Source organism: Pyxicephalus adspersus, chromosome 5 (genome assembly GCF_032062135.1).
Source record: "Pyxicephalus adspersus chromosome 5, UCB_Pads_2.0, whole genome shotgun sequence".
NCBI classification, from domain to species: domain Eukaryota; kingdom Metazoa; phylum Chordata; class Amphibia; order Anura; family Pyxicephalidae; genus Pyxicephalus; species Pyxicephalus adspersus.
Genome location: NC_092862.1, coordinates 59,902,700 through 59,917,708, shown reverse-complemented (window position 1 = coordinate 59,917,708; position 15,009 = coordinate 59,902,700). Strand labels below are relative to the sequence as shown.

Genomic DNA, 15,009 nt, shown 5'->3' with positions numbered 1-15,009 from the left:
AAACGATTGCACACGGCATGGGGGGCTGCAGGTGAGCTTCACTTATCGGGGTGATTTGCAGCCTGAATTATCGCTATTCAACCTGATAAGGCATCAGAGAGGAAGGGCTGAAATGTGTGGTTTAAAAATTAAGCCAGCATGCCCATGTTGAGTAGAAATGGGATTGGTGGATAAGTTCTTCCACCTCTGCTATTCTATCTATTTTTAGGAGCCAGTCCCTGATAGATGGTTTGTGCAGAGATTTCCACTTTGGTGGAATGATGAGTTTAGCGATATTCACTTTTTCATGTGGAAAAGAAGGCTTTTTTTTATTTGTTGGGTTGAGATTCGGTGTGATGGAGAAGGATCTGTGTTGTGCTCAATTGACTTGATTCTCATGTGATTACTGGAATGAGGTCCTGGATTTGTCTTTCTTTAATGATTCATACTTTGTCAATTCAGCTGTCATTGTCTAGGACCTTCAGGTTGATCTGACGCCTACTATACCTGTCAGTATTACTCTTGTTATGTCAGATTGAAATTCAGATTGCCTAAATTCCAAGTTCTGATTCCAAACTTTTGGATATGGAGGAGGGCAGAAAGTTTACATAGTATGAAGACTACAAATTCCTAATGGCAGCCCTGCTCCAGAGTATATATATATAACTATAAATATTAATGCTTTATTATTATCTTATATTTATATAGTGCCATCATATGACACATGTCAAAGAAGCTCATGATCTAATTTACCTAATTTGTCATTAATGAAGTCCAAGGTCAATTATGTGGGGAAATCAATTAACCTAATATTTTTTTACTTTTAACCTGCTGTGCCTGATACATCTCTGGAATTTCACCAAGGGTTTGTATTGCCATCTCATTGGTCTTTGTGATAATGTTACGGGTTTATAGAAACTGTTATATTTATTTTGAGATAATGTGACACTTTAGCTGTGCACTGATGGATTCAGAGGGATACACCAGAGTTTAAAAGATCACAGAATAGCAGAGGAATACTACAGTCAAGGTTTTCATATTTTTTTTTTACCAACAGTTTCTAACTGAGAAAACATTTTCTTAAGAAGTTCATTTTAAAGGTGTTCCCATTCCTAAATAGGGATGAACATCCAATACAATTTATGTACACACGTGGCCATCTACTTCCTATATTTTTACTTGTCATTCTCCATAAAACTGCATAAATAACTTTAAAATGGGTCCGCATCCTAAATTGACAAATTTGGAAGCTTGGCTTGGCTGGGGACTGATACTAATAGAATATACATATATGTGTTTATATACTCATCATTCATTTAAAAGCTCTTATGGACCAGGAAAAGTATTAGGAACTAATAAAAATATGAGCTTTAAAAGGAAGCAGGGCGCACCGACAGGTTTGATCAAATGTGCAATCACACTTTAAAGCATACCTGTCAGCGGGACTGATTTAACCACTAAAACAGGTAGAGGACCAAACCCAGGGCTTCTTCTAGCCTTGCCCAAGCTGATCTAATGGTGTTCAAATGTTTTGTGCCCCCTTACAATGCTGGATCTCATAGCATTGTCCTATGTATTTTAACAGAATGCTGCAGATTCTGGGTCTGTCGCACCATAGAAATAAATGTGGCTGACCTCTCACCCAACACTTGGTACTATAGAAATAATGAGATATACCTGTCTGTTCCCACAGACCTCCACTTGGAGTCCTGTGACTTACAAGTTACAACTTACTTACAACTCTGCAAAGTCAGCAACTCCCGCTCCTTATATTTTGTACTGACATGCTTTTTTGTGTCAAAGAAATTAAGAAATAACTTTTAGGACGTTTACATTTTTGTCCCAAAACAAACTTTTTATGGGTGGGCCCTCCAGCCTTTACTACCATTTTTCACCATAACAAAAGAGGAGCCATCACAATTTCATGATGAAACTTCAAATGAATTTAAGGAGGAAGCATATATCTGAAAACAACTAACTTCGAAGTAGGGTGTTCAGTATGTAAAGTTCAGCACAGTGATCAGTAGGAGATTTAAGGGTATTTACAATGGGGTGATCAGGGTTGAGTATGTAAAGTGCTACCTAGTTTACAAAGCGGGCAATTTAAGTGCCTCTACTCTGAATATTTTTTAAGGGATTCATAGCGTGAATGGTAATATAAATATGGAAGATCTGCTAAAGTCTGGAGAACAGAGTATGGAGAGATTTACACACTCTCTATAAGATAATTGGTGTTTCCCTCCCCTTTGTCGCTTTCTAGTTTTTCTCTTTCTGTTCTTAAATAAAAAAAAATAGATAAGGTATTCAGGGTGTGTGAAGACTGTAATTATTATGATACAAACAAACACAAAGTGTTGTTTTTGGAGACTGAATGGTTTTATTCTCATTGTATTTATTGTTTTTCTCCCTTGTATAGTACAATATTGATCTTGCTTATGTCACAGATCTTTTATTTATAATCCATGTTTCTATGGCAATAATATTAATAATAATAATAATAATAATAATAATAATAAATGCAGCCTCTTTACTTTCTTCAAGTTTTTAAAGAGGAATTAAAGGATGAAACGTTGTTCCCAGGAAGATTGACCCTTTTATTTGTCCTGGTGGCCATTATCACTACAAAATGGTGAAATCCAATATTTTGAGCAATCCTCCAAAGAGAACACCTGTTCTAGGGGACAACTCCCTGGGATAAAAATGTTCCTGACTTTGGAGATTTCCCCTCATTTCCAGTTGAGTCTTCAACAACGTGACAGGGGTTCTAGTCCTCTCTGCTTTAACCAAAACTAGAAAATGGGGATGTAATACAAGTTTAACACTTTTCGTGCATTTCTTGTATTAAATGAATAGTTCTGAATATCTGGAACACATAATTTCTATATTATTACAATGGTTTATTATTCCATTCCACTGGAGCAGCCCTGTCATCATTCCTACAGTGTGCGCAGCCCCGGGGTATTCACGTACACGGCGCAGCACGGCCACGTGACGTCACATATTGTAGCAACCTGCCATGGAGACGGCAGAGTCCACAGCAACCGGACTGGCTGTATAAAAGGATGCGGAGCCCCGCGCGCCACCTACATTCCCCTACAGCATCGTCACCATGGGATGCCAGAGCTCCAAAGTGCGAGTAGTTCAGCCCACGGACGGGAGGAAGAAAGGATGGGGAGATAAAGTCAAACCGGCAGCCCAGGTCAGGAGATGCTCCGTGCTCTATACCGATCTGTAACCATAGGCAGGCATGCAGAATGCCATCAGTCCAGAGAACGCTGCTGTCATCACGTGACTCCTGGATCTAGTTTTCTATAGATGAGAAATGATCACATTATTTTTTATAATTACAGTATGAATGTAATGATCTGTACAGTTCTGTAATAAATACATCCGATCCTATGTTATAAATCATTAGGGAGCAGAGAGAGTTCTCTGTCATTGATTTCTTATTTATTTTACTTTTGCTGTCTTTTCTTCCTATGGAAAATTTTTACTAAACAGGCTGATGATCTTAGAATGGTTGTAGAGTTTCCATGAAATGTAAAAATGACTAAAATCCATTTATTTATACAGCAGGGAACCTTACATTCCCTCAGATATTCCCTGGAGGAGAATCCGATCCATGTGGTTCAATGACAGCAATTCATTCTCCACCAAGGAATGTTTGAGGGAATGTCAGATTCACTGTTTTGTAAAGAGAGCCTGAAGCTCCAATGTATTTAGGAAATATCATGAAATTGGCCATAATTTCATGATTTTTTAAAAAAGATTTTAGAGATTTCTCCCTACACCCCCTATGTAGTAACATAATACTGATTATTATACTAATAGTAATCAAATGCTGCTTGGCTTCTTCCTATTTAGCACATAGATCACAAGAAGGCTCGCCTTGTTCCCATGTTAAAATTGAAGGTTCCCTTACATTGGGGGTGTCCAAACTTTTTGCAAAGTTTGACAGATTTGGTGAGGTGAAAATGTGTGGGGGTGACCATTCAGCACGTACTCAGGGTTAGTGTGGACATGGTCTGTGCGGGTTCCGCAGAGCACACACCTACCATGGTGACGTGAGGGATTCCCTGTGCATGGAGTCCAGTGTCAGTGCGGGCTCCATGCAGAGCATGTTCTTGGAATATGAGTGGGCATGGTCCGTGCGGGTCCCGCACAGCACACGCTTACTATATTGAAGTAGGGGATTCCTTGTGCACACATGGGGACTCCCATCCATTCCATTTTATACTGTGGTCAACAGTGCTGGCGGGCCACATAATATTTATTTTTTGACAGAGGCTGCGTGCCTCTGCGTGCCATCAGAACACAGGCCACAATTGGCTCCTGGGCCGGACTTTGGACATGGCTGCCTTACATGATCTGTGTCCACTCCCTCTTCCTAAATCACCTATTATTAGGTCTAATAAACAACGTTCAAAAAAAGGTAGAATTTGTCTTCCTCCTGCAAAGCCTGGGCTTTGGAAGCTTACTTTTAGGACAGAATAATTTTTACTGTTTTTTAGTTCAGCTGTTAATCAAGTAGAATCTAACATGGAATGCAGCAGGTTGGATGACAGTGCTGCTTCCTGTAGTACACAGGATGATGGCAAACATCATACGAGTTGGTCAATCTAAGCAAGCCACAGAAAAAGCAGAACCTAGCAAGATCAATGGGTAATAAACATTTGCTTGCAGCATTTATATAGACCATACATTTAACGGAGCTATTTCACAACTTTACAATTTGAGTTAGTGTATAACTTTCCCAGGTATGAGATAAGAGCAGTTCTGTAGGAACATTTCTTACAGGCCTGGGTTATGGACTTGCAAATACCTAGTACCTATGGATGCTTTCATTTTTACCTACTGAAAATAACTTAATTGGCTTCTCCAATAAAGCAGATGTGGTCACATTGTACAAATATACAAAGTCATATATATATTTCTGCAAGCCCATTTACCTCCTGCCCCAACAATCTCCTAACCACACATGGTTACATCTGGACCAAGAACAGAAAACTTTAATACTGAAACCCACCAAGAAACTGAGATATTAGTATTTTGGAATCACATGTGTGCAACCTAAGCAATATATATATATATAAATTCAGTACTCATCTATTTGAATGCTCATCATGCGTGTTTCTTATTTTTTACTATAAATTCATTGCTAAGGAAAGCCTTTTTTAAATAAAATAAAAAAAAAATCTAAATTTTAAACCTGCAACATCAATTCCTAAAACAGGCTGCACTGATATCCAAAATACAAATTTGGTTTGCAGGTTGATGGCTGATTTGTGTTCTGGAAAAACAAATAAATCCAATGAGAACCAATAGTAAGTGCTGTTACAGGGTAAAGTGAAGATTTTAAACTTTGCTTCCCAAAGTTTGTTTTTATATATAAAAGTATCCTGTGTTTAAATAAGATGTAATGCTATAGATATGATTAGCGCAGGTATCTGAATGCCTGCTATTGTTTATGCTTTTTTTTTGTTTAACATATTTGTTGACTGCTTATATATATATATATATATATATATATATATATATATATATAGGCATATTTATCTCATCAGTATCAAAATGATATGTTCACAATGGTGGGACCTTTGTCTGCAGATTAATATAGAGTATTTGCCTATTTTGTAGGATGAACCCAAGTCTCCAAGAAATATTGGTACCAACAACAGAGATGGATCAGCACTCTCAAAAGGAACTATGGATAGTGGTCTGGGTCTTGATGATGAGGGTGCAGGGAACCATCTACCAGGAATAGTAGAATCGGCTTCTCCAAGAGGAGCAAATGTTTTGAACAATGGTAAGTGGACATAACCACTAAAACCACTTTAATGATTGTACTTCTGCTTTAAATGAATTCTTCTAGGTCAGCCTTTCCCAACTCTTTTACTCATAAGGAACTCTTACAGTTATGTACAAATCTCAGGAACCCCTGCTAAAACCAGTTTATTGAGCAGCAGTGGGGAAAAAAAGCCTATTGTATTAGTGGTCAGAAGTAAGAATAGCCCATTACAGTAATGCCACCCAATAGACAATTTATAAGATTATACTGTCAGGCAACTGGCCCTTCCACATGGTTTTGAACCAAAACTATGCAGGCATCATAAAATTTGTGGTCAGTCAGCCTCATTTCAAGGAACCCCTAGCACTCCTGGTTAAAAATTGATGTTCTAGGTCAGTGGTCGTCAACCTTTTCGGGCGGGTCGTGTCCAAAGACCTAGCCCGCCCACTTCCCCTGAGCCTGGGAACTGTACTGGGGACGTGGTCCGTGGCTCTAACCGGTGCGTCCCCCTAGCAGGGTCCTTCTCCAGACCCTGCTCGGGGGTGCACCGGCCAAAATTTTCTCCCAAACCACCAGTGGTCCGCGGACCACCTGTTGGCGACCTTGTTCTAGGTAGTGTCTGAGCCTCTACTCACTTCTCCTCCCCCAGTTTTCTGGCTTAAGTATATGACCAGTATACAGTAATTGTGAGGAGGCAGAATGGGATGGACAATCTCTGTAACTACCAGGAATAGCTGAAGCTTGACCATTCTGAACAAGGGGTATTGAGTTGTAGTAAATGCAGTAAAAAAAATATATATCCGTACCTGTTCCGCTAATTGCATTCTAAAAATGTCCAGTAACCTGACCTGCTTCAATAAACCATAGACTTAGAACAAGCATGCAGAGGCACTAAAATGTGATCTGCATATGTGTTTGAGGATATTGTCATTAGGATCAGTATGACAGGTAGGCAGAAAGAATTTCTAGAAGCAGACGACAGCAGTAGCAGGCTATACATCTCAGTACAGGGTTCATATAATGCTATAAAGTACATTAAAGCCAGCCATACAAAAAATGATTTTATTGCAATCCACTTTCATTTCTATGTGCTACTTCAATTTGTTCATCATTGATTAAAAATCAATCACTCATACTGACAAACACTGCAATTGATTTTTAATATTGATTCCTTGCAATCAATTAGAATGCGAATCAAACTTATTTTTGATTAGTTTCAGTTAATAAAGATAAGTATCTGTGTGCATGTTCCAAAGCTCCAAGGTCTCAAACCCATCACATACTGGCATGATCTGGTTTAATCTACAGATTTTGTTCAATTTGATAATCAATGTTTCTTTGATTCTATACTTGATATTCATCAATTTATTTCAGAAAGAAAAAAATGTATAGATGATTCTATGAAACAATTACATAAACTGCTAGATTAAACAGGAAAATTAATTCTTACTCAAAAGAATGCTGTACTGAAGAAAATGTTTGCATTCCAACCAGTAAGATCTGAAATAGGTGAAGCCTGGTAAACTGAACATTCTGCAAGCAGTACTTAGGCCATGTAAATGTGTATCATGTTTTTTTAATGAATGTGTGAATAGCTTCTGCAGTCCTCATAAAGGGTCAATGGCTGCTTATTTGACCTGTGACAATTTCACTTTTTACTGCAGCAGAATATTGCACCACAGCTCAGCTCCTAATCAAGAATCATTTATAAGCACAAATACCCTTAACAGTGATTTAAATCTGACATATTTCATAAAATGAACAGCTTGACAAGGTCTTTTTACGTTGTAGCTACGCTACCTACATTAGTTTAAAAATAGAAAATAAAAATGTATGTAATTAGCATTGCCTTCATTCAATTATAAACTGAATGATTGAGCTGTGCTATATTTCTGCATTATGAAGTATGCAGTGTAAGAATACTTAATGGAATAGAACTGAAATACAAGGTATTTAATATACAAAGTGAAAGGTGTAGAAGATTCAATGTTGGTATAGTGCTGTCTTTTTCTTCCATCTAGCAAGCGATACAAAGGTATCTAGTATTTGTAACATTGGTTTTATATACATATTCAGTAAAATGCCCCACTGCATTACATTCTTTTTCCTAATATATAAAAAGTCTTCATATTTTTATAGAATATACCATCCAGTACACATAATGATAGAAAGACATTAATGTTACAAAAACATAGTAATACATATTATTTACCAGAAGTTTTATTATTCTGTTGCTAAACAGAACAGTTTGGGAGCTATATCATTATGGAGTCACTCAGGTAACAACTAGATTGACAACCATACAAGACAGCGCTCATTGTTCCTTTTATTCATGTTGGAGAAGTAAAAGATGTAATTAGACACAACTTGACTGCCTGTATCCCAGCAGCAACCTAACCCCAAACTTTCCAATTGTGATCTCAAACCCTTGGAGACAAAAGGGCGATTTCAAAGTGAATAAACAAGTTTACCAATTGAAAGGATAATTGCATGCTCCTTATAAAAAGATCTAAAGACATCTGCCATCTTATCAGTGGAATCTAACTGAAAATCTAACTAGTACTTAATGAGCTTTTGTATTTGAAAAGATTTTTTAGTGTCATTTCAGTGCTATCATTTTCTATTTGCCTATTCATGAACTAATTTGTAAATGTATCCCAGTGCAATTACTTTTTTTCCATAAAGTTGGTTGTGAAAATGATTCCTGTATCAGTTGGCATTTCTCTGATGTTTGCTACATAATACTAAATATGTGATCCTGTTCTATCAGCAACTTACTGGCAACAGTATCACACAGCAGAATACATGCTTACTTCTACAACATTGTTGTAGAAGTGATGTTGTAGAAGAAGATTAGTGAATTCTTTGCTCCTAGTGATCCAGTTGCTGGGATTCAGAAAATTGTAAACTATTTTTTCCAAAAGAAGAACAATATGGCAATCGTTTATGATACACACACCTTAACAAACTCAGTGTTGAATTAGAGTTTACGTTAAGTAAACAAATGTGTGTATATATATTCCACTGATATAGTTTAAGGTATGCTTGTGCTGACTTTTTCATTATATTTATTTTTTATCTTCTGTTTTGGTGTTTTAAGATTTGTCTCTGCTGAACAGACAAGCAGAACGGCAATCTTCCACAGATATCCTGGAGGAGCTAATGTCTGAGGGAATAATACAGAGTCAGAGCAAGGTTGTTAGGAATGGGGAAGCATATGATGTCATGGTGAGTATGTGAGTTTTCTTTTCTACATGCATTTTAGAGATTGTCTTGGGATTCCTTTGGTAGTAATACAACACCCTAATATAGCCCCCTTGTTTATAGGACATATTGGCCTACAGCAGCAGTCGCAGCTCTGGCCAGGGGCACACCGGCTAGATTGGCGGACCATGTCTCTTGTATGCATTGCAGGCTTAGGGCCCAGGGCGGGTTGTGTCCAGAGAGTGGCATACAAGGGCCACTCTCCCATTACAGGCTCAGATCTGCGATGGGAAAGTGGGCGGGTTCTGGCATCATGACATCACTCTGGGGGAAGATTCTTCTTTACCTTTGAGTGACTTACGGCTGCCCGCGCATGCGTGGTTCGGAGTAAGTACATTTAGTGGTCCGTGAGCTTCAAAAGGTTGGCGACCACTGGCCTACAGTACCTTGGAGGTACAAAAGGAAAGGGTTAGACCAGGCATGGGCCAGCTACGGCCCGCAGGCCCCGTGTACAGCCCAATAGAGAGGTTTCTCCGGCCCTGGCCAGTGCCACCCTAAGCAGAGTCAGGAGAAGGACCCCGCTGGGAGGGGGGCACTGGCCAGAGCCGCGGAACACATCCACAGATCTGAGCCTGCGATGGGAGAGTGGGCGGGTTGTGTGCAGTGACGTTCAGTGGCGTCATGATGGCATAACCCCGCCCACTCCCATTGGCCCGGCCCCTCTTTCAATTTTTCTTTAGATTGTGACCCCTGAGTCAAAAAGTTTGCCCACCCCTGGGTTAGACTATTGAATTACTACACATTATATTTAGATCTGTTTAGATATGGGTATTTCTTTATTCTCCTAAATGCAGTAATTAAGATTTAGGCAGTTGACTACTTTAAACTGTATAGCAAGATTACGTGCTATATGCTTTCAGATGGAAACACCAGGGAAGGCTCTAAGAAGACCTCCAGCAAAGTTGGAAAAACTGAAAACCAAAAAGAAGAAAAATAAAAGTCTAACAAAAGAAGATATTGAGGCTAAAATAAAGGCTGCAGAAGAAAGGAGAAAGGTAATAATATTCTGCATAAAACAACAGACTAACTCCATAATCTTTGTTATCAGCTAAGGCATCCATACACTACAACACTGATCATTAACCAGCAGTCCAGGGCCATGTATTCTGGTTCTTATATTTTCTTCTTTTCTCTCATTTTTTGTAGGGAAAAGGGAGAAAAAAACAGAGCCTTAAGTTCAATAAATTACTTAATAGCTTCTTCTCTCCCCTAAATTAGAAATACTAAACTATATGATTTGTGTGATAAAGTGCTAACCTTTATTAAAGTTAGCATCTATCTCTATATTATGGCCTCACAAGCAGCATGTCACACAAGCATGTCAAGTTTTTAGGTAGCTGAAAGATAAAAAAAACTATTCTGGAGTGCAGTGTATTTATGACCTTTTCATGATTTCTCATTTTTTAATGAGATTAAAACTCTGGTGAGTAGTTTATACTGAAGTGACTGAAACTTGAGTTGAATGCCCCATGGCTGTAAAGCGATCACTTGGTATATTATTAAAAAAGTCTAATTGAGTCAATTAAGTAAGATTATGTTGTCTTGTATTGTGAATTGTTTCACTAATACCAGTTGTAATGCTCGAATGTTACAGACAAAGGAAGAGGAACTAAAGAAAAGGTTGCGTGAAAGGCCAATGACTGCTTTGCCGAGTGTGTCTCAGTTTAGAAGGGAAGGGGCTTTTACTCCTGATGATGGACAAGAAAGTGAAGAAACAACTCCCAATGAAACCTTAGATTCTTTGCCACTGGAAAATGTAATGAGTGAACCAACAGAGAGCTTCAGAATTCCAGCTGAAGAGCTCGATGAAATAGGTGCTGTGGAATCTGACAACACCTATAACAAACCCAGTGACCAGACCGATGGCTTTGAAAATGATATCTTTTGATTCAGATGTATTTTGATATCTGCAGCTGGGTCTAGAAACATATACTGCAGTTTTATATTAGGATTGTATTCATGTGTATTTTATTAGGATTCTTTTTCCAGGTGATGGAGATTGTTATAGGAACTTCTAAACATAGGGGTAGGTATGAATTAATATAAATGTACCAGGTGCAATAATAGAATTTTTCACTTTCAGAAAAGTACAAAATAATGTTTGATCTTTAAAGCTATCACAGCTCATGCTGAAAGTTTTAGTCACCTGGTTGATTTTGGCTGCAATACTTGAGCCATTGAGCCAGAATAAACATGTAGCAAACATTTTACAAAGTAAGTAATGTAAGGGACTATTTAGATATATGCACTTTAGCATTGCACACAGTTTTGTGGGCGTTACAACACTACATTGTTATTTCTTCCTGGCACCCTAATGCACCTTTCAGCACACATGCAGTGTAATGCCCTATGGTACATTGTCATGCAGTGTGCTTCCAATGTATGTATGTTTTAGGTGCACTGTGGGTGTTAGGCAGCCCAGCACATGGACCTAAATGAGCCCCAAAATTAAGCATCAGTATTTTCAAAAGGAAATATTGCAAGTCTACATATTTGACATGAGTAGTGTATTATATTGTGGCCAACAAAGGAAGACTTCCCACCTAAATCTCCATGATATTGCTGGCTAATTGCAGCCCGGATATTTAGGATAGCTTTCAGAAGAAAGGCAAACAGAGATGAAAAAATAGTCCATGGGCTTTCTTCACACATTTTACATTGCATTAAGTGCCTTCCAAACATTTGCTCATGTTGCATTGTTCATATTGCATTTGTTTATAATGCTTGTGTATTTGTATGTGATAATATTGAAGCCATACGTGTTCTTTAAAGCCAGCTTTTTCTTTATTGCTAGTGTCAAGGTTAAAGGGTCACTACTAGTACAGAAATGTGTGAGCTGCCCTTGCTGGCCTGACTTGTAAAGGTGCGAGCTCCATGGCTCATCTTTAAGCCTATGTTATCTATAGGAGTCCCTAATACAGAACATATAGGCAGGTCAAACATTCCATCTTTACAATGGCATGTTTCATGTATGTCAGTGCATAATGAAGCAGAAATAACTATGGCAGCCCTGGAGATTGGACCTTTAAAAACAAAGCTGGCAGGGTCATCTTAAATTTCGATTCTTGCATATCTGAAGTGAAACAGAGGCAATATGTGGTCAATGCTCAGAGCTCAATAGGAGAAATAAAGTCTGAACTTAAATGCTTCCACTGTACCTACCTGTCCCCAAAAAAACATTTTTATGCAATAAATTTAAATAAGCACATTTTATTTAAATCAAGTACAATTTGAGAAAAGGTTTATTGTTTTTTTTTTTTCATTACTTTATCATTGCCAGTAAAATTCAGATATATTCCTGCTGTATATTATCCATTACATTGTAATTTATATATTCTTGCTGTATATTTATCTATTACATTGTAATTTACTGCAAAACTTTAATGCAGAAAGAGTGATGGTTGATTCCGTTTTTTTTTTATCTCTGTGCCCTGGTTGGGTGATTCTTAATAATTTATTTTGTTGTCACCATGGCAGGACGAAATAAGAAGCCTACCCACCTGAGACCCAAAGAGCAACACCTAAAGTAGGTTATAACCCCAATTTACTAATAGGACTATGTTTATGCTGATGGTTGGGAGCAGTGCGGTTACTGTATAATTATCACAAGTAACTTAACTAACAATAATGATGGGGGCAGTTGTCAACTGCTCTCTAACCACTCTTTAAAGCCACTCAAAAGCATGCATGGTAACATCTCTCAGACTGTCAGGTAATATAGCCTATATATGATTTATAAACCAGTTCATCTGACCTAATATTGTTGCAACAATTGTAATTTTTTTATCCCTTTACCAGTCATAAATAAATTATTTTTATATTTAAATAATTATTTTTTGTGTTTTTTTTTTTCTTTGCTAAGTTTTTAGGTAGAATTTGCTTTTATAGGTACATAGCTTAAAAAAGCAAAATAAACTTTTATAGATATTTCTAAGTAGAGAGCAAAGATGAAGTTAGGGGCTCACTACACCTTCAAATTAGATGTAGGCTATTGGATTCACCTTACATTATATAATATACCGTATTTTTTGCCGTATAAGACGCTCCGGAATATAAGACGCACCCAATTTAAAAGGAGGAAAATCTAGAAAAAAAAGATTCTGAACCAAATACTGTAGTAAAATATTCTATATCAACTGTATAAAGTTAACAGCAGTTTAAGAACAATTTTATGTCAACCATGTAACATATTAAGAACTATCTTTACTCTCATTAACAGTCAGTAAAGTCAGTAAACAGTGAAAGTAACAAAAATAAGGCTGTAATGTTTTTATTCAAACCCCAAGAATTTCTCTTCTTCGCTGCTATCAGAAATGAGGAAGGACAGATCCACGCAGTCGTTGTCATCACGTTCTTCCTCACTGGTGTCAAATAAGATGTCGTCTTCTGTTCCATCCAAAGCATTACTAATGCCACACTTCTTGAAGGATTTTACAATAATGTTCTCCTTCACGGAGTCCCATGACCTTTTAACCCATTCACACACTTGTGTGATAGTGGGCCTCTTCATCCGCCCAGTAGGCGTCAGATCATGGTTCCCAGCTGCCATCCAGGTGTTTCACTCCTCTCGCATCATAACTTTGAACGGTTTGTTAATGGAAACGTCCAGAGGTTGCAGCTGGCTGGTAAGACCACCAGGAATCACAGCTATTTGGGTCTTAACTGCCTTAAAGTTCTTTTTAGTAGTTTCCGTAATGTGCGCTCTGAACTGGTCAAGCAACAATAAGGAAGATTTCTTCAGAAGCCCGCCAGGACGTTTGGACCACACTTTGTCAATCCACAGCCTCATGCCATTTTCGTCCATCCACCCTTTATCATGAACGTGCACGACGACTCCCCGTGGAATTGTTTCTTTTGGGAATGTTTTCCTATTAAAGATCAACATCGGAGGCAGTTTGGTACCATCTGCACAGCAGGACAGCACAACCGTGTAGTTGGTTTTCTCATGCCATGAGGTTTTTACAGTTATGGTTTTGGCTCCTTTGTTATCTACGGTTCTGTTAGATGGCACATCAAACGTTAGCGGGACTTCATCCATGTTCCCAATCTGGCTAATTTCAAAGTTATTCTTCCTCCTCACATCAATAACAAACTTATGAAAAGACAGAATCTTTGATTCGTATTCCTTTGGCATTTTTTGTACAATTCTGGTTTTGGTGCGCATTGAAAGGCCAGATCTCTTCATAAATCTATAGCACCACGATGGTGATCCGGTGAAATTCTGAATGCCTTTCTCCACAGCAATGCGTTTGGCCTCATAGATTATCATTTTTGTTGAGACAGAAAGTCCATTTTGCCGGTTACGTGTGATCCACTCCTTCACTTCCACCTCCAACCTTTGGAGCTGATCCACCTGTTTCCTCCACTCTCTTATAATTTTCTCAGTTGGAGGTGACCCGAAGTGTCTCTCCGCTGCTCTGTTACCATGCTCCTTAGCAAATTTGATTACTTTCAGCTTGAAAGCAACGTTATATGCCAGTCTCTTCTGCTTAGACATCTTGAGGAGGTGGTACTGGTATTTTTCTGCAAGAAATCCAGAACTGTCAATATTACCAATATGTTCTTCATCCCCCCCCCCCCCTTTATATTTCATCTGGTGCTCTCTTATCCAGCCATATTCCATCTGGTGGTCTCTAACCCCCCATATTTTATCTAGTGGTCTTGTTCCCCGATTATAAGGCACTGTCTTAAATTTTTTGAAATGCCAAAATATGCCCTAGGTCTTACGGTATTTTAAGGGGGATGTCTTATTTTTCCATTAAGAAGACTACAGTACACATTTATTGTTGAAAATCACTCATGATCACTCATGTGCCATTCATACTGTATTCCCCTTCTGATCACTCATGTGCCATTCATATTTCCCTTCTGATCACTCATGTGCCATTCATACTGTATTCCCCTTCTGATCACTCATGTGCCATTCATACCGTATTCCCCTTCTGATCACTCTGTCCCAATATAAATTCCCCTTCTGA

The 15,009-nt window shown here is 38.2% G+C and overlaps 1 protein-coding gene across 1 annotated transcript; it reads left to right on the top strand.

The window, feature by feature from the left end:
- The first annotated feature begins 2,437 nt into the window (after positions 1-2,437).
- STMND1 (stathmin domain containing 1) lies at positions 2,438-12,436 on the top strand. The gene is made up of 5 exons (XM_072411649.1): positions 2,438-3,178; positions 5,617-5,785; positions 8,868-8,995; positions 9,892-10,026; positions 10,626-12,436. The coding sequence occupies exons 1-5, from the start codon at positions 3,089-3,091 to the stop codon at positions 10,917-10,919; spliced, it is 816 nt and encodes a 271-aa protein (XP_072267750.1). The 5' UTR covers positions 2,438-3,088; the 3' UTR covers positions 10,920-12,436.
- The last annotated feature ends 2,573 nt before the right edge of the window (positions 12,437-15,009 follow it).